Below are 26,360 nucleotides of genomic sequence, written 5' to 3'. Positions count from 1 at the left end.
GTGGCTGTAAGGTATGCACTGCTGGAGGGGGAGGAGGGGAGCCAGGAGAAGAGGCTTACTAAATATAAGAAATGAACAACTTAAATTAGTCCCGAACATTTGGATTAGTCAGAGTGTTTTACAGATTTACAGAAAACTGAGGGGTCTAACTGTATTTCTTATTGTTCACGATTACAAAATGTATAGACTGCGATCAGGACGAAGAACTACTTAAACAGAGTAAAAAAAAAAAAATGTCTGAGCAAGATTACCTACCCCAGCTTTAAGTCACAGCGCATGTCTGAATTGAATGAACTTTACCTTCTGTACCACTTAGAAAGTAGACGTTGCAAACTATGACATTGTCCATTTCTGCTCCGGTTTTTAACCAGGGATTGTTGATGCAATTTTGTTTTCTTTTTTCTGTATTTATGTATGTAACTCTCGTGTGACACATAAAAAAAAAAAAAAAATGTTTATCCTTCAACCGATTACAGCAGTTGCAATAACTGTACACAGCACATAATTTGTTGTCACGTCTGCATGACATGACGTCAACACTACATCAGATAGAACCCAGCTATATCAGATTTTAGCATTATTTCATGTAGAAACTTGTATGTGCAACATAAGAACTATGTGGCATTTCAGATTTCTTTCACAACCTGACAGCTCGTTCATATTTACTTCTAGATTATGATTGCTGGTTTCTTGCTGCAGTGAAATTTAGTTAGACTGCCAGAACACAGAAACAAATGATGACAGAAGGGTGCACTTTTATCCTCCTTAGCTAACACATTATAGTACACGGCCATATAAAATACATAATGGCATTATAGCATTTTGAGCAGAATATATTACAGGGCTATATTTACATCGGCATTCCCAGAACAATCCACCACTTGAGTTACATCCATTCACAAATTAATGTTTCTTTCATTTCATTGTTATCTGATCTAAGAGTAACCTCTGACATTTTCCTTTTCATATCAGATGAATTACAATGTTAAACTGCAGTGTTATGTAATGCATGCTTTTGGGAGGATATAACATGTGGCTAGCATATGTAACTTTACGAACATCAGCCAATCAGAGAGTTAGCCGCATATGCACATTATTCAGTGCTTCACATGTGCTCATCTGTATTTCCTCATTCAATGTTGAAAGCTTCCAACACAGCCAGACCTTTTAGTTGACATCTACTCTGACCGGTTTGGTTTAATGTTACATACTCAGACTTTTGTCAAAAATCCTTTCCAAGCCAGTCTATTGATTGTGTTGTAAAGACACATTAGTGTGAACCACAGAACCAGCAACATTGAAAGAGCCCTTACCATGTCTCTTCAGGGTGCTTGAATGAAGGTAAAATAGAAAAAGATGTCACTGAACACTGCAGTGACCAAGTTCCTTTCCTAGCTAAGTCATACAGTCTGCGCCTGCTTAAGAAAACATACCTCTGTAGTAGCCTACAGAAGAGAGATGTAGTCTATACATTATTCAACAGGGGGAACTGAAAGAGCATAGATATGAAGCATAAACGAAGCAATGTTTTTATAGTCAGGTCTAGTTTTTTTTTGTAAGCATCCATCACATATTTTGCTCTGTTTTAATATGCTTAGATTCATAATCCTGTGAATTGATTTAAACGAACACATCATATGCAAATGAAATGCTTTGTAATTCAATACTTGTCTTAAACATTTAGACTTCAGGCTTTGAAAAATAATACATTTAAAATCAACTTAGTCTTGAGTTCTAATTCGGATGCAATTTTTTTTACACTCCTAATGCTGATTCAGCATAATAAATTGGCTGATAAATAAATGAATAGGTTTCAGCACATATTAGTTCATATAGAACTACTTCTGGACAGAAAAAAACTGCGTGATAGAGTGTTGGATTAAGGCACTGCGCAATACACTACCATGCTAAATTAGCCTTACAGTCAGCATGTGAAAGACCTGAATTATTTAAAGCTATGAGAGCGGGAGCAAGTTCACACTTGCTTACCCTACTGACTCTTTCTTTACCAACCCCCCACCTCTCATCCACATGCTTCGCTCTGGTTAGAGTGAAGTGAAATATATGTGAGGGAGACAGTGCAACACAGCAAACTACAGGACACAAGACACTGTCACTTGGAGACAAAAACGTAATAAACCACAACATGAATCTCTTGTTCAAATGAAACTATTAGGTTAAACATATTCCAAGCGCAAAATACAAATCTATAATTAGAAAAGCAAAATCTAAAGCCAGGCAGACCGACAAGTAGAGAAAAAATATATATTGCCGAGGAGAACAGTTTGTGCCAGCCCAGAGAGCTTTTTGCGGAGGTGGAGGTAGACAGAAAGCAGGTGGATGTTTAGACAGAATGATAACGCAGCCTGCCTGACAAAACGCCTGATAAGCAACCTGAATGTTAGATTTGGCAGGGTGGCAGTGAAGTGAGAGGACCAGGCAGAGAGGAAAGACACACAAATCAGCAAACCTGAATGAAACAAGCTCAGAAATTGTATGATCATCAATTAGAAGGGGTGCACCTGGAATTTGATTAGGTTTATTAATTTTGTTTGCCCCATTATGAATAAAAACCTGAACAATTCAATTCAATCTGCAAAAGTAGGACATCTAGGGCTGGCAATTGTACTGAATTATGATTGTGTGGTGGTTAAAGCCCTGCTGTGTAGCACCTTGTTTGGCTTTGGTTTTATATATTTTCTTAGTGACACTTCATATCTGGCTTAGCTGCACTAAAGCTCTACTATGATGGTAATTTAAAATAAACAATACATGATCCCTTCTCAAATTCTGTTGAAGCGTTCGAACAGTAGTCTGGGAACCTATCATCTATAGTCAAATGACTTTCCCTCTGGGGTATCAGACTGGACATTTAATATAAAGAGCAGATATGCAAATGACTAACGGCAAAAAAGGTTTTTGTTATTGTGTGCTAGTCATTGTTTGAATGCTGATACATTTAAACTAGTAGGCTTAAATATGATTGGTTAATACTGCTTACACCACAAGAGAATCACAACACTAAAAGACTTCCTGTTCAACAAATTTTTTGATATCCCTGTTTTCTGTATTCATATAAAGATATATGTAAATGGATATAAGGTTTTTTAGTTCTAACAACACAAATTTTCTTCCTTATTTACAGGTAAGCCCCAAAGTGTTGAGAGCTCAGAAAGGGTACAGCTGTCGGGGACCTTCAATGTTCGGAAAGGAAAGCTCCAGCTACCAGTCAACCGGTGGACCAGACGGCAGGTTATCCTGTGCGGCACATGCCTCATCGTCTCCTCAGTTAAGGAGAGCCAGACAGGAAAGATGCACATCCTGCCGCTCATTGGAGGAAAAGTATGTTAAAGTCACACAGTAACAGAAGTATTGCAGGGTTACACAGTTTCTTTCTTTACCTTGTCATCCTTACCTTTAATGAGCATGTTACATCATTTATGCTTGAGATCATAAAACCAAATGTCATATCATCAGAGTCTTTTTACCCTTTGGAAATGTCTCCTAGTGTGGTGATGACACATCCCATTAAACAACTCTCCTTTCATATGACATTTTTATGCTGCCGCTGTTGTTTACTTTAGCTAAGTTAAAGTTTAGGTCAAAATAAAATGGCAATAGACCAGGTCTTAATAAGTATTTTCAACATTCAGCAAATATGTTTTGTCAATTTATTATCTTGACACACTTTGACACAGTTAAATGTTTTTTGTTATTAAGTGCTTTAAACTCAAGCTGCCCTGATGTAACTTTTGCTTTTTTTTTTTTTTTTTACCTTGATCTGTTTATTGGTGTGTGTGTGTGTGTGTGTGTGTGTGTGTGTGTGTGTGTGTGTGTGTGTGTGTGTGTGTGTCTGCAAAATAAGCTCATTTGTGTAGTGCATTATCTACTTGTATTCCTGATATAAAGGACACTTCATACCCCACCACACCCAGTTTCTAAACATTTCGCGCACAACATGTGACTGCATGTGTTTGAATGGGGAGAGTTTGTGTGTTGCATGCTAGTGTTCTATTCAAACCAGCCAGCTATTCATTCACAGAGAATATATGTTTAAGAGTGGCTGAGTGTCTAAAATTACTTTTTTCACAACGTGTTTATCGTATACTTATGTATGCTTTGCATGTTGTTTAAGCATACTACTTGACTAAAACTATCAGTCTTGCAGGTATTTAATGTCTTATTTTGTTTCCTCAAAACCGTTTTGAAATGAGAACTAATCTCTGAAGACTTTAATGTGCCAGCTTTTCCTTTCTGCTTTGTTTACAGCTATGTTCTGTTTCTATAGGCATAAAATTGCCATTTATATTCTGCGTGGGGTCAGGGATGTCAGTATTTCAAACTCATATGTCACTCTTGTGTCTTTGTGGCTGCAGGTGGAGGAGGTGAAGAAACACAGTCATTGTTTGGCCTTCAGCTCAGCAGGGCCTCAAAGTCAAACCTACTACGTCAGCTTTGACAGCTTCACAGAGCACCTACGGTGGCACAGACATGCTGCCAAGGTAGTGTGTGTGTGCGTTAGAGATTTACTTTAGGGAGAGAAAAGTAGAACAAAAGCATGTGCTTCCTTGGTGCTACACAGGAAGACAACTTATTTCAGTCCCATTCTATTGTAGTAGATGCCTAACAACAATACAACCATTGCTGTCTCCCTGCCATATAGCCAAAAACGGTACATATTGTTGTGAAAATATTTGTGAACTGTTACATATTTTCCTAAACATTTGTTCGACATGAAAGAGATAGTTTACACATTTCAAATTAATTTAGATTTAACCCTGTAAAACGAAATGTATCATACGTGATACATACAGTTTGTGAGACCTTTTGCACTGTATGGTAAAAACTAGGTTGTACACAACATGATACTTGTCTTCTGCCACCTAATGGATACTAGGAAGTAGAGGACTACTCCACAGTAATTTTGATTTATCACATAGTCATAAATAGTAAAAACACAAAAAGAAAAGTAAATGAGTAAGTTTTTTTCTCTAGTTTAGTTAATGTACCAAATAACAATTTCACATTAAAAAAATATGACTTTTCTCCTCAGCTTTTTCTTAGAAAAAGGCAAAAATAACCTAGGAGAACTGGCAAAACACTAACTTGAATAGGAATGCTCTCAGCAAAGTCACCTGAAAAACTAACAAAACAGCTTACCAGTTGGGCGGTATAACGGTGCGGGCTATTTTACAGTCTCGGTTACAAGAAGGCTTACATTCATATATAGAAATAACTTTATCATTCAATTTTACAGGACAGTCAGTGGAGGTTGAGAGATGCAACATCACAACTGAACTGGTTGTTGAAAAGTGAAAAATAAAAGAAGTCATTCTTTTGAAAAGGTTTCAAGGCAGGATTGAAATGGATATCTTCTTGTGTTATGAGTTTTATGATATTGTGTATGTTCATTGTTATTAAGTCCTTGTACTACTCTACAGATGACAAACTTATTCTTGCAATTGTGCATTGCCCTTGTCCAATTTAAAATTATTAACCCAAGTGTCTGTTGATGCATTCACGCACATAAACACCACTCGCCTCTCCTTCTTCTTCTGTCTCCCATTTGAACTCAAGTAGGCCACAGCCAGAAAACCTCCTTTCTAAATATTAACAGGGACATACATGTCACTGGCACCCAGAGGGCCACTCAGAATAGAAGCCTGGATAGAGGCAGCACGTGCACCAGTGGTGACTGCTGAGCTTCAAGCTAACTTATCTATAAAAAGGCTTGAGTTCACAGACAGGATTTCTCCGTTAAGATGAGACAGACATATCCAGTATGCTGTTGTTTGCAAAAAAAAAAAAAAGCATAATGTTAGGTCATTAACCTGTTGGGCTTTTCTTCGACTTCTTCCGACTTTCTAATCCTAAGAAGATTGACACTCAGTGACATTTGACCCCAATGAGTCAAACCACAAACACACCATAAAGCGAGTAAAGTCTTGTGTGGTCGAGGTAATCCTATTTAACTCTATGTACCTGTGTTTTCTTTTTCCACTCTCACTCTTCTCACCTCCACTTCCATGTAGATGGTGTCCCAGAGAATCAACTCGGTAGATTTGTCCTGCTGCAGTCTGGAAAATCTTCCTTCCAATCTCTTCTATAGCCACGACCTCACCCACCTCAACCTTAAACACAACTTCCTGCCTGCAGACCAGCGCCTTCAACAGCTACAGAGGTACAATGCCCTCACTAAACAATAGGAAACACATCTGACCTCAAAGGAGGGATTTATCAAAAATGAAGGGTCGTTGATTGATCATTGAGTGTTGTTAAAATAAAAGGAGGTGAAACACAGTGGTAAGCATTTCAGGCATCCTGCGCAAATTGGATTAATATAAAAACACTGAATATCTTGTCTTTGTAGTGCATTCAATTGAAATTGAATTGTGGTTTTGACACCTGACCAGCCACCAAGCAGCTCTTACATCGTATCATATCATATCATATCATATCATATCATATCATATCATATCATATCATATCATATCATATCATATCATATCATATCATATCATATCATATCATATCATATCATACAGTCAATTAGCTAATGCTTTTCTCCAAAGTAACTTACATCTGAGAGTGACAACAACACAAGCAATAAATAAAACAGTGGGCTACATCATAGATGAGTCCTAGTCAGACTGCTGTGAGTCCAGTTTGATGCAGATGTAGTGCTAGAGGCAATGCCTTTTTTTTTTTCTTGTTTCTTTGTTTTCCTTTCTTTCCCTGCAATAGTCCCTTGGTTAAAATACAAAAAACAATGATCAATCATACAATATCGTCTTTGGCGGATACAATAGACAATCACAGTGAGGCATTTCTAGAAACAGCAGGTCATGGAAGGTTGTTTTGGACAGATTTAGTTTTCATTGGCAATTTGTAAGCAGTCAACCTGAGCAGTCTAGGACTAAAGCCATTGGCACACACCAACCAAAGAAACTAGCCAGGGCTGTACCAGGCCAGCCCAGAGGGATAGATGCGTCTGCAGGGAAGCTTTTAATGTGCCTGGCCTCCCTTACTCTTTTTCTCTGTGGGTACCATCTGCTGCATGCTTATCATGGTCCCAGATTAAAAGACCACAGGCAAGATACTGCATGTGTAGTCATGTGTGTGTTTGTGTACTCATGTATACAATGATAAACTTGCATGGTAATCGGAGCATCTGTTTTATGAAGGTTAGTGATGGAGGAATTGTCCCATTTACATGAACGAATTATGTGAATCTGACACCTAAATGTGTTAACTATGTGTGCTGAAGAGAGTTAGTGTGAGAGGAAGAGTTTCTTGCATGTATGCAACTGAAACTGTGGCTGCAGGCTACTGATTTGGGGTCAATGCTTTCAAAGTCTTGATACAGTATGTCATTTTGCAATTTTTTTTTCTTTTTTTTTTCCCCCTTGATTTTAAGATGGCTGCATGTCAGAACTCTGTTTGTGTGGCTGTGCATGTCTTATCTTGCATGCTTTTGTGATGTCCTGATGAATGAGGTCAGGATGTTGTGATTTTCTGCTACTGTCATCCTATTTTAACACATTTTTATGTTTAAATCCCTGGGATAATGGCTGGTGGTAAAAAGAATACGATGCGAATGGAAAAAAACTACTTTTTTAAATCTGAGTGAGCGTTATACAGCTCCCCTGCTGGTCAAGGGAGATAGCATCTATTTAGCCTCGCCAAACCTAAGTAGGCTCATCCGCATTTGACCCAGCATGACAGAAAATGAGGTCAGTAATGAGAAAGAGATGAGTTGTTCAGCTGAAAATAGAAGGGTTTTGACAGAAACATGCAGCAGTTTCTTAAGTACTCGCTTTCCCGTGAGATGCTTTTGTCAAAAAAATAACCATAGAAAACAATACTATTTTGTGTGCAGTCTCTGTGAATGCGGTGTATGGGTTTTGATGTTAACTACTGTGTGAAAATTTGTTTTTAGAGTGCAAACACTGGTTTTCTTTATCATCTAACATGGGGTCATGGTGCATTATATTCATCTAAGGGGATTGGAACATATGAATCTGCAGTATGCCTCACCCCTTCTCATCCTCTTCTCTCTTGCCAAATACTAACTGGTGGGTGATTCGCCAATCAGATATGCATAATCATTTGTCTGGAATACTAACTCCTTCCTCTGGCATGGGGCTGTCTATCCATCATTCATGTCTCTCTGAAACAGAGGTCACCTCTTACAGAAGGGAATGGGTGAAGTTCTCTAATTATTATTTAACATTTCTCCAATTTTACATGTGGATGATTTTGTTACTATTCTGTGTCACTGTATCATCAAGACAATATAATATATTACTGTATTTTTTACATTTTGTTTGCAGTGACAGCATTAGTTTGGAGTTAAAGCTCAGTTCATCTGATGAATATTTGCTCTGACTTTGTCCCTTACTTGCCTTTCAACAGTTTCTCTGGATTATATTTGACTTTTTAGCTGCTAGATGATCCGGTGTGTTGAACAGCTAGTTTCTGACTTTGTCCGTGAGCTGTTTACTTGGCAGCATGTACTATGGGCTTATCAGAGCTTTAGCCAGAAGATAGCAGCTTCTCTCAACTGCTCCAAATAAAGTTGATGACTATGGCGTTCTTGGCCTCACCCTAAAAACAGGAAGCTAAAAAGCAAGTTCTTGAAGGATTTGAAATTAGCTGAAGAGGCTGCATAATTTTTTAGCCTTTTATTTTTTCTTTTCATTTGTTAGCTTACTTAGTTATTATAATGTCAATACTGACTTCCTTTTGGTCTGTTTAGGTTTGTAACAGCTTCTCCCGAAAATATCAGCATCTTAGTTGTCAACTACATCATTTAGTCCTTTGCATATTTGGCAGAAAAGGAATGATAATTTGCTGTTATAGAAAACAAAGGCAGTTGGACATTATGTTAATGAAGGGAATTGTAGAAACACAATGAGCAAAAATTAGTGAAAAACACAATTGTGATATAATTATAAATGCACGGGTATTTAGACACTTTATGTAGTTCGTTGTTAAAACAAAACCAGAGAACAACCCAACATGTTTGCCACACCTTTCCTTTAAAAGACCTGAATTCGGAATTACTGTAATATTTCTTCTGTGAGGCTTTTTCATTTCAACAAAGAAGCTCTGAATCTCATTTACAGTGATCGCTGACTTGTCGTTTATAACTGCCTACACAAGTCTGTTGGTGTTTGCTAACTTATTTTAGTTTAGAATAATGAAGACTGCTGTGTTTTTTGGCCAGTATAGATGCATAATTACATGCATGCTAAAGTAAATGAGAAATTCCTGTGTTCCATTTTTAATTAAAATAGCAATAAGAAGAATTTTTATATTCCTTTTTTTTTTTGCTTTGTCACTGTGAAATATTCTGTTTTGAGAGGCAAAATGATAAGTCTGAAAAAAAATGTAAAGCCAACTTTCCATTGGTGCTGTAAATTTTATAGGTCACATCTACGAACTTAACATGTTGCTCACAGCTGATGATCACGCTGACCATACAAAAAGTGAGTGGCACCACTTTAAATGCATAAAGAAGGAAGAATAGAGAACAAAGAGAATAACATAAGTCAGAATGACAAAGCATGAGAGAGATGCAACAAGAGTCTGAGGAGGTGGTATGAGCCTCACTCAGTTGTTTGGAAAGGTTGATTTAATGGTGGTGTGACATTTTCCCACATACTCTCTACCTGCTGCAGTAAGGAGTCACACTCGGCTGGAATTACTCAGCCATCCTAATCAATAGCCTTGACATCTCAGTTGCCTTTATCTCCATCATCATGATCTACTGTGTGAATGTGTGTATAATCCATGAGTGTACATAGTGTGAAAAAAGCAGCGCCAGCATAAGCAGCTGTTGTAGTGTGCAGCAGTAATATGGCACACTGCTCCCTCTGTGGTAGTTGATAGCAGAATGTGTGTGTCTGTGTTCTATTTTCCCCATTAAACTTAGTTTTGGGTTATTCTTCCCATGGAGTCCAACTCTTGTGAAGGTCACTGTGTACCATGGAAAGGCACTGGAAATGCCACTGGTTTCTGGTGTTTAAATGAACAACACAAACACCCATGCTGCTTTTGTTTGCTCAACAATCAAATGCAAAGGTTTAGCCTTACCAAGACAGCTTTGTTTGTGGGTGTGTTGGATCTAACTTTGCTTTTTACTTAAATAAATATATGCAAGCTACACTTTGCTTTAGTGCATGAATATATTCATGAATATGTTATGCTCTTCTGCAATATTTATGTTTACAAGACACAAGATACAACCGTGCTCTTCAATCACCTTCTCTTCTTTTCTTTTCTCTTCTCTTCTCTTCTCTTCTCTTCTCTTCTCTTCTCTTCTCTTCTCTTCTCTTCTCTTCTATTCTTTTCTCCTCTCTTCTCTTCTCCAGGTTTTCTCGTCTGCGAAGCCTCAACTTGTCCAACAACCACCTTGGTCAGTTTCCGCTGGCTATCTGTGACATCCCCACCCTGACAGAGGTTAACCTCAGCTGTAACTACCTGGCCTCTGTCCCTAGCTCTGTGGGCGCCATGGCCAAGTAAGCAACAAAAGGAACTTGCTGATAACACAAAAATATTTGGAAATATATCTTTGTGTAGAAAGTCATTTGTTTTGGTGTTTAACTTCCTCTCTCTTCTTTTTGCTGCTTGAAATGCAGGCATTTCCCTAACTGTCATAAAACTTTACTGCTGACATGGGTGTTTGCAGATGATGCCCTAAATCAGATGCAGACTTAGGGCAAGGCTGCCAGTGAGCCTTCTCAAAAACCAACAATGTTTTTGTCTGTTTCGGCGTCAAAGACTTATATGGCCACATATTGTAGTTATATTTTAATAACGATATACTTTGCCCGTTACAGCATATGAGTCAACAGCAACATAGTAACCAATCTCAGCATTGTTTGCAATACTTAGTATTGTCTTAAAGCCTAAATTTCTGGTCAAATATTTCTCCTTTTTGTAGACCGGCAAATAAAAAAATTTTCTTGGATCTTTCTATTGGCCAGTTATTTTAAGCTTCTTAAAGATAAGCGAGTACCACTCTAGGAAAAAATAGGTCGCGATGATTTTATTTAGTTTTTCCATTTAGCCTTTGTCTGACCATGAATTCACAGAGCGGTGGTAGAAGATTAAAAATATTGTCAATAACTGTTCCCTGACCTAGACAGCAGAAGCACTGTTAATAATAAGAAACATAATATTACATCAAATGTACAGTTCGAGGTCAACACACTGCAAAGGATGCAGTGCAGCTGATTTTGTTGGTTGAATACCTTTTTTTTTCTTCTCTTTTTCCTCATGGGAAAGCTCAGAATGTTCAAGGTTTTGGTTGAGCTCCAGTATCAGCCTTTTTGAATGTGAAAAAGCCCAGCTTCTTTCTCAGTTTAAGTACCTGAAACATATTTATGGCTTCTTCTTTCTTAAGTCAAAGAAAACCCTTACCCGCCCATAACTTCATCTGTTATTTTGTCCTGTTTTACTCCATTGTGACATCAGTTGTTGCAGGAGTCATTTAGTAACTAGGTCAGTGTAGAAATTTTGGATGGTGCATCTCCTTCAAACATGTATCTAATTCAAAACCAAACATACTGGTATGACGGGTTTAAACTGGCAAGATGAGAAGATAATCTGCAGGAATGATCTGGTATGCCTGTAAATTCCTGAAGTGGCCAGCAGGGTATTTATGCTTCTACTGCCATCTGCTGGACATTACAATTGCTGATTACAGATTAAGGAACTGTTGCAGTCCTTGCTGAGACCACATGAGAATGGAAGACCACTGTGAGAATAAAGAAATGTTTGGGTTTTTTTTAATTAAGACGATTGTGTTTCTATCAGTTTACAGACGTTCCTGTTAGATGGAAACAGCTTAAGTGATCTGCCCTCTGAGTTGGGCTCTCTGCAGAGGCTGAGTTACTTAGGCGTTTCCTTCAACCAGTTTGACCACGTGCCCCAGGTGCTTGAGCGGCTGGCCTCCATGGAGAAGCTGTGCATGGCTGGCAACCATCTAGAAAGACTCACCCTGCAGAATTTCAGACTGCTTCATGTCAAGCATATCGATCTCAGGTAAGGTGGAGGCAGATTGTCATGAACTGATTTTGACAAATGTGACGAGTCTGATTTTAAACATTAATCTGACAGCTTTATCTGCAACATGAATGACTTTCAGTATCTACCGTAGTCATGCTTGCCCCAAGGAGTGTACACAGGGACTTTAGGTTTTTAGGTTGGTAATTCTAGAAAGAAAAGCGATTGGAGGAAGTCATCACACAACCAGACAGTCAAACTGCACGACATCATCAAATCATTTGCTAACAGTGGCTCCTTCAGGTGTCCTGTCATTGTCTGGAAAAGTAGAAAGCTAGAGTGACTTGCACTATTTTATGGTTAATATTTCACTACTTCTTACCTTACTTGTACTGGGATTGGAAATTAATTCTAAATAGTAATTTTTTGTTCTTAGCTGTGAGGACAAAGATCAGCTGGTGTCTTTATCTTTTTTCTGAATCTTTTAGCATCTTTTAACATCTTTTAGATGTGTTGCTTTGCAGTGTTTTATGTCATTTTCTGGTTCTGGTGAATTTAAGTTGCTTGATGATATACAACTATTACAAAAGGTTTTGCTGATTAGAGAATTTGTATTAGAGTAACTTAAACAGTTTTTTTTTTTTAGCAGATATTCATTTATGTAATTTGACAAGAATTATGATTTTAGAATTTAAGATTTCAGTTGTAGGTTATTTAAGAAATAATCAATAATAGTAGAACAAATTCAATTCCGCCAAAAAACTATGTTCTTGCTGTACCCATCAGTGCTGCATATTGAACATCTGAGGTGTAAATAAATATGACTATACAATATATCAGCAATCACCCAAGGCATGTTCTGTGCCTTATAAGAAAGGCCACAGCCTGATCCAATTGGAGATGAACCTTTGCCTCCTCCCTGCCTCCTTTGTCAGGTTGAATAAGATCTCCGTCATGGTGCCAGATGAGCCCGACCTGCTGAGGCACGTGACTCAGCTGGATGTGAGGGATAACAGACTGACAAACCTGGATGCCTCGGTATTTCCCAGGCTGGAGGTGCTTCATTGTGAGAGAAACCACATCACCAGTCTCAGAGTCAAGGGTTGCTTGCTCAAAGGCATCTATGCTTCTAACAACGGTGGGTTGGGCATATAGGATTTCATGGCCCCTGCATGTTATTGTAAGAAAAAATCATACCACCACCTTACTTATTACAAAACCCAAATATGTTTAAGGAATACTTCTTTTTCTACAGTTGATGTGTCCTCAGATGTCACACTCATGCGGATCTTTTCATATGCTTCCATTTGTCTCATCAGTGCAGCCATCTAATTGTCTCTTTCCATCATTCCTCTCTAACTTGTCATCACCATACGCCCCCCCTAAATGTTCCCCTCCATTTTCCATTTACCTGCTTTCATATTAGTCTGTCCTTGCTGTAGGTTAATGTGTTTGGATTTCTCTCTACAGAGCTACGACAGCTGGATGTCAATCCTGTGCCCTCCAATCTTAGTTACATGGATATCTCAAGGTGAGATTATCTCATAGTGTACTTGTGTGAGACAAATTACAAACACCATAGAGGTGTTGCTTGCTCACTGTACATACTAACTGGCATACAAGAACATCAATTTTTTGGTATATGTGATTTTTTTAAATATAATATTACATGAGGATAAAGTCCATAGAAGAGTCTATGGATCAGTGGTGAAATATGAAGTTGGAAAACTGTAATTGTTTGAATATGTTTTCCTTTATCTTTGCTACAACCTTCAAAAAGTGGGCTTTTTAGCTTAGGCTTATTTTTGGTTTTAAACACTGGCCTTGAATAGGCCCTGCTCTTGATATTTGTCGGCTGAATTTGTGTGAACAGAGTCCAATTCTCTCTTTTCCTTTTGTAAAACATTAGTTCTATGAATCTGGAATATTACATAATATATGAAAAAAAAGCCTGTTTTCACCCAGAAGTGAAGATGAATATGGACTCTTTCTATTCATTATATACTAATGCAGATACAGTATGTTACTAACTGCACATAACTGCACCCTCCTACAGGAATTGTATGGAATCCTTGCCAGACTGGCTGTGTGAAGCAAAGAAACTTGAAGTTCTGGATGTGAGCCACAACCTCATCACTGAGCTCCCAGCTAGGTGAGCCTCTCTCACAGCAAATGTGCCTGTAAATGTAGAACAATGCTGCATTATTCTCTCTGCCCTTAGTCAAGCCAGTCAACTAGCCCCTATAGGGCCTCATAAATCATACACATGGCTGTAACCTCCACAGTCTTTGTCCATTCTTTTCCTCTTTATATAGCATTTTAGAAGGTCAGTTCAGATGCACCTTTTCCTCATCTCCATGTCTCACATCGACACTGTTAACCTTGTTCCCATGGCTTCTTCCCTTTTCTCCTCTCTCCCTCTATACCACCGGTGTCCTCATTGTCTGGAGATTTATGTTTTTTTGCCCAATAAATGTCAGGATGATGAATTTCAGCAACATGCTCCTCTAGAGACCCTGCAACTCTGATATTCTTCATCTGCATTTCCATCTCCTTACTGCACTGTCCTCATCTCCACGTATTCATGGGAATATCTATCTATCTATCTATCTATCTATCTATCTATCTATCTATCTATCTATCTATCTATCTATCTATCTATCTATCTATCTATCTATCTATCTATCTATCTATCTATAAGTCTATCTGTCTAGTTTCTTAGTTGTTTAGGTTGTATATTTTCTATGTTCTGATGCTGACCCATCTTTCTGTATATTATTTGTGCTGCAGGTTGCTGTGCAGCAACAGTCTGAGAAAACTTGGTGCAGGACATAACCAGTTACAGAAACTGCCTGAAAGAGTGGAGCGCCCTCTGCTGGAGGTTTTAGATGTTCAGCACAATCAACTAGTGGAGCTACCCTGCAACCTGTTCCTCAAATCTGACAGGTACCATTAATCATCTGCTGGAACCATGGAAGCAATTCTTTCTTTTTTTTTTTTTTTTTTTACTATAATGTACATTGCACCAGACTAGAGGATGATGAGTAAGGAACCTGCAGGTATGTAAAGATGGAAGCAGAAGTTATGAATAGCCCTTTTAGTCAAGGGCAACATAACCAAGGGCGAAGATGACAGGAGAATAAAAAAACAACGGGGAAGAGATGTTAATGGTGGCTTATAAACGTGTGAATTTATGTATGTATTTGTAATCGAAGTGACAAATCTCAAATTTTTATGTTTATGTCAAAAAAAGGATCAAACTAAGTGTGTGCTTCTACTTTCAGCTTACGGTCTGTAAATGCATCAGCAAATAAGCTGGAGCATCTGCCACCATCCAGTCTATCAGAGGAAAGCCACAGCATCCTGCAGGAACTCTATCTGACGAATAACTGGCTCACAGACAAGTGTGTCCCAATGCTTACAGGCCACACACACCTACGAGTTTTGCACATGGCCTACAACCACCTCCAGACCTTCCCAGCCAGGTAAAGAACTCACAATAATCACAATTAATAATATTCTTCTTGTTTTTCTTTCATATTTACTTATATATGAATTTACAAAATGTTAAGAAATGTAAATATTCACAGGGTCTCATCTGTCCAACACTTCAGAGCTATGCAGTTTTAAGTTATACAATGAAAAAGAAGTACCTGGTTTGCACATTTAGAATGGTGCAAGTGGTGGATGTTTGTTAGTTTTGTTGTCCATGTATTTTTTCCAAACAGTTGAGTGATTTCTCATGGGACCACTGTCTTCAATTGTTTTCAATTTCTTGTTTTTGTCACATACAAGGTCATTGTCTATGTCGAAACTTATATAGACTTGTCTTGAAACCATTGTAGAAATAATTCAATTTTCAATTTAATAATAAAACATACATCCATTATTTTTGGGCTTGAACAATTTTTTTTTTTTACCTATTATATGAGTATACAAACTAAAAAAAAGAAAAACTGTGATGAGTTATTTATTGACATACTTACAACATGGCTGATTCAGCATCTACAGTCTACTTGCATTATATTATTTTTTGTTCTTTAACTAACCAAATAATTGTTCCACACTTCACCTCACCCATTGCTTTCTATGTCCTTTCAGTAAAATGGCCAAGCTGGAGGAGCTGGAGGAGGTAGATTTGAGTGGAAACATGCTAAAGACCATCCCCACCACTATTATGAACTGTCGGAGAATGCACACGCTCATCGCCCACTCCAATGCCATTGAGGTTTTTCCTGAGGTCATGCAGTTGATGGAGATGAAAGTAAGTCAGCAACAGCAATACATCTCTGTGGAGCATTTAGACTGTGCGCTTCTACAAATGTGACTTCTTTTGCTAGTGTGTGGATCTGAGCTGTAACGAGCTGAGTGAGATCACTCTCCCAGAGAATTTGCCTCCAAAACTTCAGGAGCTGGACCTTACTGGAAATCCTCGTCTCAACCTGGACCACAAGACCCTTGAACAGCTTAAGTATGTTATAGTTTTTCTGCTGTGTTTTTTTTTTTTGCCTGATTAAAAAAAATTGTCTGTTCACATGCAGTTGCAGGAAAAGATATTAGAGCACTGTTGTTTTGGAAACAAATGCTCCTTTAGTTGTACCAAACATTAAAGATGAACATGAAATTTTGGTAAGCAGAAGAGTGGTGTTCCTCTGCAAAGTGCATTCAAACTGTGTAATGTGCGGGTCCTTGTTGTTTAATCCACTCAAATTATGGTCCCACACAGTAAATGTTTATAACAAAAATTTGCTAAACAACAATTTTCAAGAGAAAGGGAATGTTTCACCTATCAAAAGCCAGCTGGTCTGAACCAGTATATTACACAATGCTATGTTGACACCTGCAAAGGAGTGATATAAATGTGATATAACTTGCTGAACTACAAAAATAATTAGAATTACAATTAGAATTCTCACTGACCTTTGTACAAAAATGTTAAAAAAAAACCCCAGTCATTTTATTGCCATGTTAAAATATTCAGTTATGTATTTCTGTTCTTCAACACAGTACAGCAATTTTGATTTGTTTTACGTTGTCTCGCCTTCCAGCAATATTCGCTGCTTCCGTATTGATCCACCTCCAACCTTTTCATCGAATGAGGCATCTGGTGGGCCTGCTGTGTGGAGCCATGGTTACACAGAATTCTCAGGTGTTAAAAACAAGTAAGTTCAATTCGGTCAACAATGAAAGAACAACCACCCTCAAGCTTGTCCACTGAAGCCTCACCAAGCTAAACTTCCAGGGAATCTGCATTGTTAAAACCTCATGACATTCATGAAGGAAATATTGAAACACTGCTAATGGAAAACATGAATAAGAAAAAAGATATAAGCACTTGCACATGTTATGCTCACATTTTCACTCATTTAAATGATTCTCAAAGGCAGTCATAGCAAACCTGCTATAAAATCAGAGCTTCTGCTGTACAGCAAAATCAATCAGACAACATTGTTACCTTTGTCAACACTGTAAATTAAAAAAGTCAACAGGTCTTTCAAGGCTTTATAGTTTCATTACAGAGAGCCTGTCTCTTTCTTTTCAGGCTCTGTGTTGCAGCCCTTTCAGTGAACAGTTTCTGTGGGAGTCGTGAAGCTCTTTACGGTGTGTTTGATGGAGACAGAAATGTGGAAGTGCCCTATCTTCTTCAGTGCACAATGAATGATGTACTAGCTGAAGAACTGCACAAAACAAAGAGCGAAGAAGACTATATGATTAACACCTTCCTCGTGATGCAAAGGTACATAACAGGTTCCAAGGCACTTTTCTGCTGTTTGCCTCCATTTGTTATGAACTAACTTTCCATGGGCTTATGTATTTAAATACAATTTTCAGAAAATATACCACATGAAAAGCAAAAATCCATCTAGTAATTTAGTTATTGTTACATCCTTATTTGTGGCAAATTTCAGTTCCATAAATAAATATAAAATTTGATTATCTAAATTTTTTATGCTGTATCTTCTTGCTTTTCTTTCACAAAGGAAACTTGGAACTGCAGGACAAAAACTTGGTGGCTCTGCAGCTCTGTGTCACATTCGCCACGATCCAACCGACCCCAGCGGTTGCTTCACTCTCACAGCTGCTAATGTGGGAAAGTGCCAGGCCATCCTGTGCCGTGATGGAAAGCCCTTGTCCCTGTCACTGCTTCACAATGTGGGACTTGAAGATGAATACCGCAGGATCAGGCAACACAAAGCTATTATCACAGAGGTAAAGATCCTTGGAAAAAATGAAGGACAATTTGAACTATGTTATTGTTATTGCAGATGTGCACTATATGATCGATTGACTTATTGATTTGTGTACCTCTTCTGTAGGACAACAAGGTAAACGGGGTGACTGATTCTACACGGATTATGGGCTACTCATTCCTGTATCCCTCTGTCATCCCTTGTCCCTATGTGCAGACAGTAACTCTCACCCCTCAGGATGAGTTCTTCATTCTGGGTAGCCGTGGCCTATGGGACACCGTGTCTCCCACCGAGGCTGTAGAGGCTGTTCGGAATGTCCCTGATGGCCTGGCTGCGGCTAAAAAGCTGTGCACACTGGCGCAAGGCTATGGCTGTACCGACAGCCTTAGTGCTGTTGTGGTCCAGCTCAGCGTGAGTGAAGACTGCTGCTCTTGCTGTTGTTCAGAGCCTCCACAGCCTCCTCCGAGCCCCGGCTTGGGAACTTATCCTTCGTCGTCCTCTGCCATGAAAGAGCGCCCATCAGATGGTTCCCTCCCTGTACCCCCTTCCTCCTGCAGTGAAATCAGCAGTGAGATCAGCACCAGTGAGATGAGCAGTGAGGTGGGCTCAACAGCCTCATCTGATGAGCCTCCACAGAGCTCCCTAGTTGTTCTGCAGGAGCAACCCCACCACACTCATATTCACCTGCAACATCAGGCTCACTTGATGTCCCTACAGCACCAGCAGGCCCATACACCTAACCAGCCTTGCCAGTATCTACTCCCTGGTTCAGAGCTGTCATCTTCCCGCAGTTGCTGTGCCCTCCACCCTGCCTGCTTAGCCGGCTCCTTTCAGAGGCAGCTGTCTAGCGCCACATTCTCTAGCGCCTTGTCGGACAATGGACTGGACAGCGAAGACGAAGAGCCCATTGCCGGTGTATTCTCTAATGGGAGCCGTGTAGAAGTGGAGGCAGATGTCCACTGTCTCAAAGCAGAGCTGTCCCTGTCCTCATCACCCCAAACATCAGTACCTTTATCTTCAACCCAGGAATGTGCCCTGCTTACTCTTCCCCCTCCACCTCCACCACCATGCACCCCAGAACCTCTTGAAGAAGGGGTAGATGTAAATCAGGGGGAGGCCGATAGTGGGCTTGACAGGGATGATTCATGGCAAGGTGTTGGAGGTGGTGACGTAGGAAAGTTGACAGGCAAGAGGAGGGTTAATGGGTCAGTGGCACAGCAGGAAAAGAGTCACAACCTTATTGAGGTGGCTACTGATGCTCCTTCTAAGAAGTCAGGTGGTTACTTCACAGCTCCAGCTCAGCCTGACCCAGATGACCAGTTCATCATCCCCCCTGAGCTGGAAGAGGAGGTAAAGGAAATCATGAAGCAGCATCAGCAGAAACAGCAGAGGCCACCAGGGACAGAGCAATCCACAGACTACTATGACACCCCCCTCTGAACAACAGTTCCATCAGCTATAGCCCCGTCTCCTTTCCAGCAGCCTACATGTACACAAACAAAAGGGTTTTCTCAAGGAACTGTAAAATGTACATGAGAAGGTTTCTTCCAGCTTTTTCTAGACAGGCTCCCATCCTCTCCACAGCCTAATCATTGGAGAATCATGCACTGCAATCTGTCATAGAGTTGAACAAGCAAACAAGCCCTTTAATGATAGTCAGCCCACTTGAATAGCTGGTGGGCACTGACTCAAGTGTCCATGGTTGTGCCCTTCTCACAGACTGTGTAACAATATTTTTACAGTAGACAACCAGCTGATGTAATCAACACTAGTCTATTTGCAATAGCATTAGCTTACCACAACACTTGTTAATATGGAGAACCGTTCCATGGTTTATTTGTTTTGTAAGAACTTACCATATCTTCTAATGTGAAAGCAGTGAAGTTGCTGACAGAACTTTTTGAAAATGGAGACACATAATCTTTTTATTACCCGTGAACTATGTTTAATGGTACATCGTTAATACCACACCTAACTGTTGTAGATAGGGCACTTAAAATACTGTATTTCTTCAGTAAATCATGGCTCTCAGCCTGTAAAATGACTTAGAAATTTTTTGTAGAAATTTGCAATACTAACTCCTAGGAGTTGCATACTCTTTATGGTGACTCAGTCACTTTTACTAATCTTCTCTGAGAGAAATGGTGATTTTTTTTCCAATGACTGTAAATAAGAGAAAGTTGTATACTGATGCTTTTAAAGGAGCTGCATACCTGTATGTCGGTGAAGGTTTTAGTGGTGGGGAGGATGTTTCATTTTGTTATGGAGGTGTCACCCCCTTTTATCTTACAGTGTAAACCCACAAATACAGCATACACACACACACACAAATGTAAATGTGCAATTACAGGACAGAAACCAACATTCCGTACAATATAATTACACTAAGTTGCTATGGTTTGCTCCACTTTTTTGTGATGTCCTGTAGTCACTATATCTATTGAACACTAATAGATCTGTGCATGCACACATTTAAACATGCATACATTACATGCACACAAAGACACACACGGACACTCAGATGATATTCCCACCTCCCTCCTACAACTGTTATCACCGGCATGACTGTGTCAAGTTCAGTAATACAATTATATCCACATTGAAAAGAGAAAAACACAAATGTTCTTGTCTTTGGTATAATAAATTTTAAATTTGTGAATATAAATTATATTGCCTGAGACTTGTTTTTCATAGTATTTTTTTTTTAATTTTAGATTAATATGCAGAAAACAATTCGTAAAAGATACAATTTTACAAAGCAGAGTCTTTTCAACTTTCCCTTGTTGTTACATCAAATGACCAGCAGGTGGTAATTCAGGATAATGTTGGATCCTGTCTGGATGCAATTCTGTGCGATCAAGTCTGCCTTTCAGTTGTGTTTACTGTATGTGTTTACCTTGTAAACACAGTTGTGTTTACCTTTAGTTGTGTTTAGAGTATGAATGCATTAAGTATTTATGTTTCCTATGATGATGGTGTTATCGACACGTTTTTTATATTTCTTCTTCACACAGAAAACACTAACTACTGTAACCACCAACATTGCTCCCAGTACTGACAGAGAGGATGCAAGTGCAAGAGTGGTTTTATCCTTGAGGGAGCCCTTGTACTGGCAGTTGTTCCCATAGTGCCACCAGTCATTACCCACCACACACCTGGAGGGCACAGGAAGTAAGACAACAAAAAATCAGACAAAAAAGAATCCACAACATTCATTTATGTTTTGGATGATTGCAGTAAAATATTACAGAGACAATAAAGAGGAAAACTGTTGGACTTGTAAACCAAAATGAGACTTCATTTTGGTATGGTGGCTGCTCAAACACTGAACAATAATACATGAATAACAAGAATTTATTATTTTGAAAAATATAATGCAGAGGACAGACATTTTTTATAATAACTCTCGCATTATGTGTGGTTACTTGGGAATACTTTGCATAAACCTTAAATATTTGTAATTTTTTTTGCCAAACATGTAAGTTTGCCTTTATTAAACAAACTATGATGACCAGTTCAATTTTTAGTTCTAAATGTACTGGTCAAGGCACAATAATATGAGCTATTTGGCTGCTCCTTTATGCTATGTTCCTTCATTTATTTCTTTGAAAGCACTGAGATATAGTGAGGATGCAAGATAACATACAGATGTGGGCAGCTTGAAATATGTGGTACTGTAAATAACATAAACAAATTTCCTAATAGCAAACAAACTGGATTATTGGTTTCATAATGCATAAAACTATTCTCTTTTGGGGTCTTCAAAACTTCATATTAACTTAACCTATCAGTTCTTAATTTTATTGGGAACCTTTAGAAAATGTCACAATAAAGAGGCTGGGAGCTGTCTTTCCCCACATTACATAAATCAGACAGTGCTCACCTGCAAGCAGCTTTTCCTTCATCTACAACACAGACTCCACCATTCTGACACTGCACATTAAAGCATGCATCAGGAATGGCAGTGTCTGTGGTTGCAGGTTGTGAGGTTGTGGAAGGAAGAGGCTGCGTCTCCGTCAAACTGGATACATCTGAAGATGGACGCGCAAAAAGTAAGTCAATTGTAGGGTCAAATTGTTTGAAGCCAAGATTCAATTGACTGGATCAGATACTTTACTATACTTCTGACAAGTGGATGTATAAATCAAGCATATAAAAATGTACTGCAATAGATAATTCTGTTAATGCTGCCTGTATAATTAGAAGAAGTAATGAGGAAGACGACAGGGTGGATGTGGTTTAAAAAGGAAACTGACCAAATAAGTTTTTTTTCACAACATCATAAAGTCTATATATGGAATACTATTGAGTTTCTACTATAAACTTCAGTGCTTTTACCCTCCATAGTGAGAAGAAAGATAGCATCTCCTCCCTTGATGAAATCCCTGCTTTTGGCTCTCAAGTGGGTGAGATACACTGCTGTGCCAGCGCCAGGCCCTCGGAAATACTTGGATCCATTTGTGTCTGTGACCTCAACGCCAATTTTTCGAGGATCATCCCAGAAAAAATCATCAGAGCCTGTATAAGAAAGTTTAAAGGTTAAGTAAATGTTGTATGAACCTTTTATAAATTCAAATGGATATATTTAAATCTTTGACTAGGAAACAACCTGCACCTGTTCCCTTCATGTTGGGGTCAGTAGTGACACTTCGCTGATTGGACATACGCTTTTGGATGTGTGGGTGCTGGTCCATAAGCATCATTGTTATCTGTTTCCAAGGGCAAGGCCATGCTTGCCCTGTGTCCCCTTCTTGTGCCACCAGATGAGCATAGACAGACAACTCACCAGAGTAGTTATCTATACCATTGGGGTAAAGCTGCATCTGGAAAGTGTAACCCTCCTTAGAAGTGAACGGTGGACTAAAAATAGATGTATTCATTTGAGTGTTTTCCATAATGTGACTGAAGTTTTTCACTCGCCATATGAACTCAGGGCAAGTTGTCTCAGAAAGGTTGATGTCATCCAGGGACAGTCCTCCTACTGATGGCCCAGAGCCCCCCTTGGTCCCTTGAAAGACAACACGAAATTTTGTTTGGACATCTAGACTCACATGGTGCAGTTGCCACAACTCCTGGGGGGGTCCTGTTACAGAACATTAAAAACAAACAAATAAACAAAACATTGAATCAATAACGCAGCAGATTGTATTATGGTATCACTTTACTTCAGCAGAAAAAACTCAAAAGCTGTAACTGTCACCATCTATAGTCTTTATCAAGCGCATAGATCCACTGGGGTTGGCTTTGTCATATTCTCTGACATAGATCTTCAGTGTGTCACTTGAACCAGCGCTGTTGTAGTAGAAGAACTGCAGGCACTGGAAACCTCTTTTGGGATAAAGGATCCTGCTCTCCAACACAGCTGAATCACCATTGCTGGCTGCCCCAGTGCTGAAATGCATGAAGTATCCTGAGCCTAAAGATGCAAAAGTCATGAATTAATAATATCATTACCTACACATTATTGCACAGTGGAAGTTACAATGCAAGACTTCACAGTTTGAAGTACGTTATAGAAATAATCAAAAGAGCTGATGTTATGCTCCAATTTTGATGTGGATTTTGGGCTCTTCATTCATTCATTCCTTCATTCATTCATTCATTCTGAATTTTCTTTAACTGCTTTTTCCAATTAAAGGTTGCAGGAGAGCTGGTACCTTTCCCAGCAATCACCAGGCGAGAGGCACGGTACACTCTGAACAGGTCACCACGGCTCTTTAACTTTGAAAATTTGTACATTAAGCAAAGGTTATGAGAAAATTTCTAGAAATATTTTAGCTCATCAAGCCCATATTTACACAACAACAGAATTTAAGAGATGATAAATAAAAGCAGTTTTATAGCAGTTCATTTCCGTAAAATATGCTTAAGTGAAATGCAGCCCTTCCTTAAACCACCATGTAGAGGACAAAAATCTTTGGGATCTTTGTACATGTAAATGTGTGACTTGTGTTTAAAGGCTGAGTTCTAAATATGTGAACTTAATGTGATAAAAAAGATATGTATGAGCATCATGTGTCATAATCTGAAGAACCTTCTCACCAGTACATTTCCCCATATTGGAGTAGTCTGTGTCCGGCCCTCCAGCAGCTTTGGAAACCCTGACCCAGTCTGCATCATCTGCCTGCCCCTGGATCATCCCACAGATGTTCTCCCATTCAAAGTCACATGAGTCCAGAAAGGTGGATCCCTGAGCTATAAGACATTTCGCAAACACAGGTGTAAAAGTACTTTGAACAGCAATAAACTGACAGTGGTTTGCACATGGCAAAATTTATGAGATAGGCAACCTCAAAGACCACATGCTTCATTAAAATTAAGTGTAGTTTTGTTTTCGTTTTCCATAAGGTTTCAATCACAGCAAATATAACACAGCTGGGGTACTAGGTGTTGATTCTTACTGCAGTTATATAGGCGGTGCAGCTTGAGCAGGTCATTGTCACTAAACTCCATGCGCTGGCCGATGACATCACTGAAAGCAGGGATCTTGGTGACAATGGTGGGCTCGGTCCCATTACGGAAGGCATATTTGCTGTAGTGCATCATGGAGCCATAGTCATAGGGTACTCCCAGAGCGCTGGAGGTGGTGTCATTGTAGGTGTTAAAGTTGTGCTCCTTACCTGCAGATTAGATATGGATAGACATTTCTGGGCAGTTTGATCATTTATCCCAATATATTTTGTCCCACATCTGAGTGTAAGGTGTTTTACAGAGGTAGTGATGAGCCCTCTTCTAAAGATAAGCTCTCTAAGTGCATGGGTCAGTGCTGTTAAGATAACAAAATGTAAAGATAATACAGTCACTTGTTTATCAAGTGAAGATTTTGCGATCACGCAGAAGTACAAAACCTGCACATGCTGATCCTGCAGTAAAAATTACTGCTCTAAGAAGTCTCCTAAATGTTCTTCAGAACAAACCTTTATTATTCTGTTTAAAGTAATTAGATATTGTGTATAAAAGTCATTTAATCAACCATGTCAAACAAGAAATTACACTGTAAATAAAGGCAATGAGAAGCCATGATATAAATGGGAATTGAATTAATATGGAGAATTTTTAAAAAAAATGTATTAAACAGATATTATGAATAATGTGAAAATTACAAAATGTTCAATGTTGTAAGAAATACTTAAAATGAGTGGTAAACTGGGAGACACAAGAAAATGATATGTTTAGTATGTGGGATGTCATGTACCTGACTAAGTTCTGAAGATTTATTTTCATTTTGTAAAGATTTTTGGTTTGTTTTATACCGTCATGATGGTTGGCCAAAAAGGGGACAGATAATATAAGAACTGACATCTGCTACTCCTTATTTCATTCAAATTTAACTTGAAGATATGTTCAAATTTTAAAATATGTTTTGATTTATTGAATGAAATGAATAAATTAAAAAAGGAGTGTTGCAGTACCTTCTAAAATGCGGTCCCACATAATTTTGACATAGTCATCACGGTCTGCTCTGGACTGCTCATGCCAGAAACCCAGAGCATGAAGGAATTCATGTTCAATGGTGGCAATACGATCACAGTTTGTTCCTATTGACAATCTCTGCTTCCCAACTCGCCGATTGCCAACAGATGAGAAACAGCTGTTGGAGGGATAACAAGGCTTTTATTAACATCACATAGAATTTGCAATGATTTGTCTCAAAGTCAAATTCTAAAACCGAGTGTTAAAATGCTTTAATCCTTGGGAAAGTAGAGCTTGTCTTACCAACTGCAAACTATAAAGGAATAAGTTCTTGCATTACCCGTTCCCTTTAAAAATAGATATGTAGTTTTCTTCCCCACTCCACGGCTTGAAGTCGATACAGGTCTTGAGGCGGTACTGCTCGAAGGCCTTAAGAATCACACCTTTTGCATTGATCTCTACAGAGAAGATGATAAATCAGGTCCATTAAAGATGAAAAAAAGTATGCCTTCAATATTCCCTTTTAAGAATGGCTGTAATGTAGTGTAAATTCAAAATAAATAATTCACTGGTGAATTATTGATGTTTGAAGATTACATCAGTTCCAATATGTCTCACATGCTTTCTTGTAGCATCAGCTATCTATGGCCAGATATTAAATATACAGTGAAAATGCAGCTTTATGTTGTAATATTCAGTTGGGTTTTTTTTTTTTTTATACTGCCTTCATTGTTTTTCTAAAAC

General features: G+C 38.8%; 2 protein-coding genes across 2 annotated transcripts in view; one reads left to right on the top strand and one right to left on the bottom strand.

The window, feature by feature from the left end:
- Positions 1 to 20,704, top strand: part of phlpp1 (PH domain and leucine rich repeat protein phosphatase 1) — a gene marked incomplete at its 5' end in the record, with an annotated part of 48,332 nt that extends 27,628 nt beyond the window's left edge. The window contains 16 exons of the mRNA XM_079243467.1: positions 3,146 to 3,342; positions 4,377 to 4,502; positions 6,033 to 6,181; positions 10,377 to 10,523; positions 11,824 to 12,051; positions 12,948 to 13,150; positions 13,483 to 13,543; positions 14,069 to 14,164; positions 14,803 to 14,958; positions 15,297 to 15,497; positions 16,114 to 16,276; positions 16,353 to 16,483; positions 17,061 to 17,174; positions 17,555 to 17,749; positions 17,994 to 18,222; positions 18,330 to 20,704. Of these exons, the coding sequence (XP_079099593.1) occupies positions 3,146 to 3,342; positions 4,377 to 4,502; positions 6,033 to 6,181; positions 10,377 to 10,523; positions 11,824 to 12,051; positions 12,948 to 13,150; positions 13,483 to 13,543; positions 14,069 to 14,164; positions 14,803 to 14,958; positions 15,297 to 15,497; positions 16,114 to 16,276; positions 16,353 to 16,483; positions 17,061 to 17,174; positions 17,555 to 17,749; positions 17,994 to 18,222; positions 18,330 to 19,643 (3,710 nt within the window). The 3' untranslated portion in view covers positions 19,644 to 20,704. The remainder of the gene's footprint in view (positions 1 to 3,145; positions 3,343 to 4,376; positions 4,503 to 6,032; positions 6,182 to 10,376; positions 10,524 to 11,823; positions 12,052 to 12,947; positions 13,151 to 13,482; positions 13,544 to 14,068; positions 14,165 to 14,802; positions 14,959 to 15,296; positions 15,498 to 16,113; positions 16,277 to 16,352; positions 16,484 to 17,060; positions 17,175 to 17,554; positions 17,750 to 17,993; positions 18,223 to 18,329) is intronic.
- A 446-nt stretch (positions 20,705 to 21,150) lies between these two features.
- LOC306758466 (meprin A subunit beta-like) lies at positions 21,151 to 26,090 on the bottom strand (the record flags this gene model as incomplete). Its single annotated transcript, XM_079243793.1, has 9 exons — positions 21,151 to 21,358; positions 22,087 to 22,234; positions 22,542 to 22,721; positions 22,819 to 23,286; positions 23,404 to 23,619; positions 24,246 to 24,398; positions 24,605 to 24,823; positions 25,616 to 25,794; positions 25,957 to 26,090. Coding segments are annotated over 9 exons (1,905 nt in total), but the record flags the coding sequence as incomplete, so codon positions are not given.
- Between the last annotated feature and the right edge of the window lie 270 nt (positions 26,091 to 26,360).

This window comes from Telmatherina bonti (assembly GCF_933228915.1).
Source record: "Telmatherina bonti genome assembly, chromosome: 7".
NCBI lineage: Eukaryota > Metazoa > Chordata > Actinopteri > Atheriniformes > Telmatherinidae > Telmatherina > Telmatherina bonti.
Note: the sequence above shows the minus strand (reverse complement) of the source record. Positions and strands in the feature narration are given on the sequence as shown.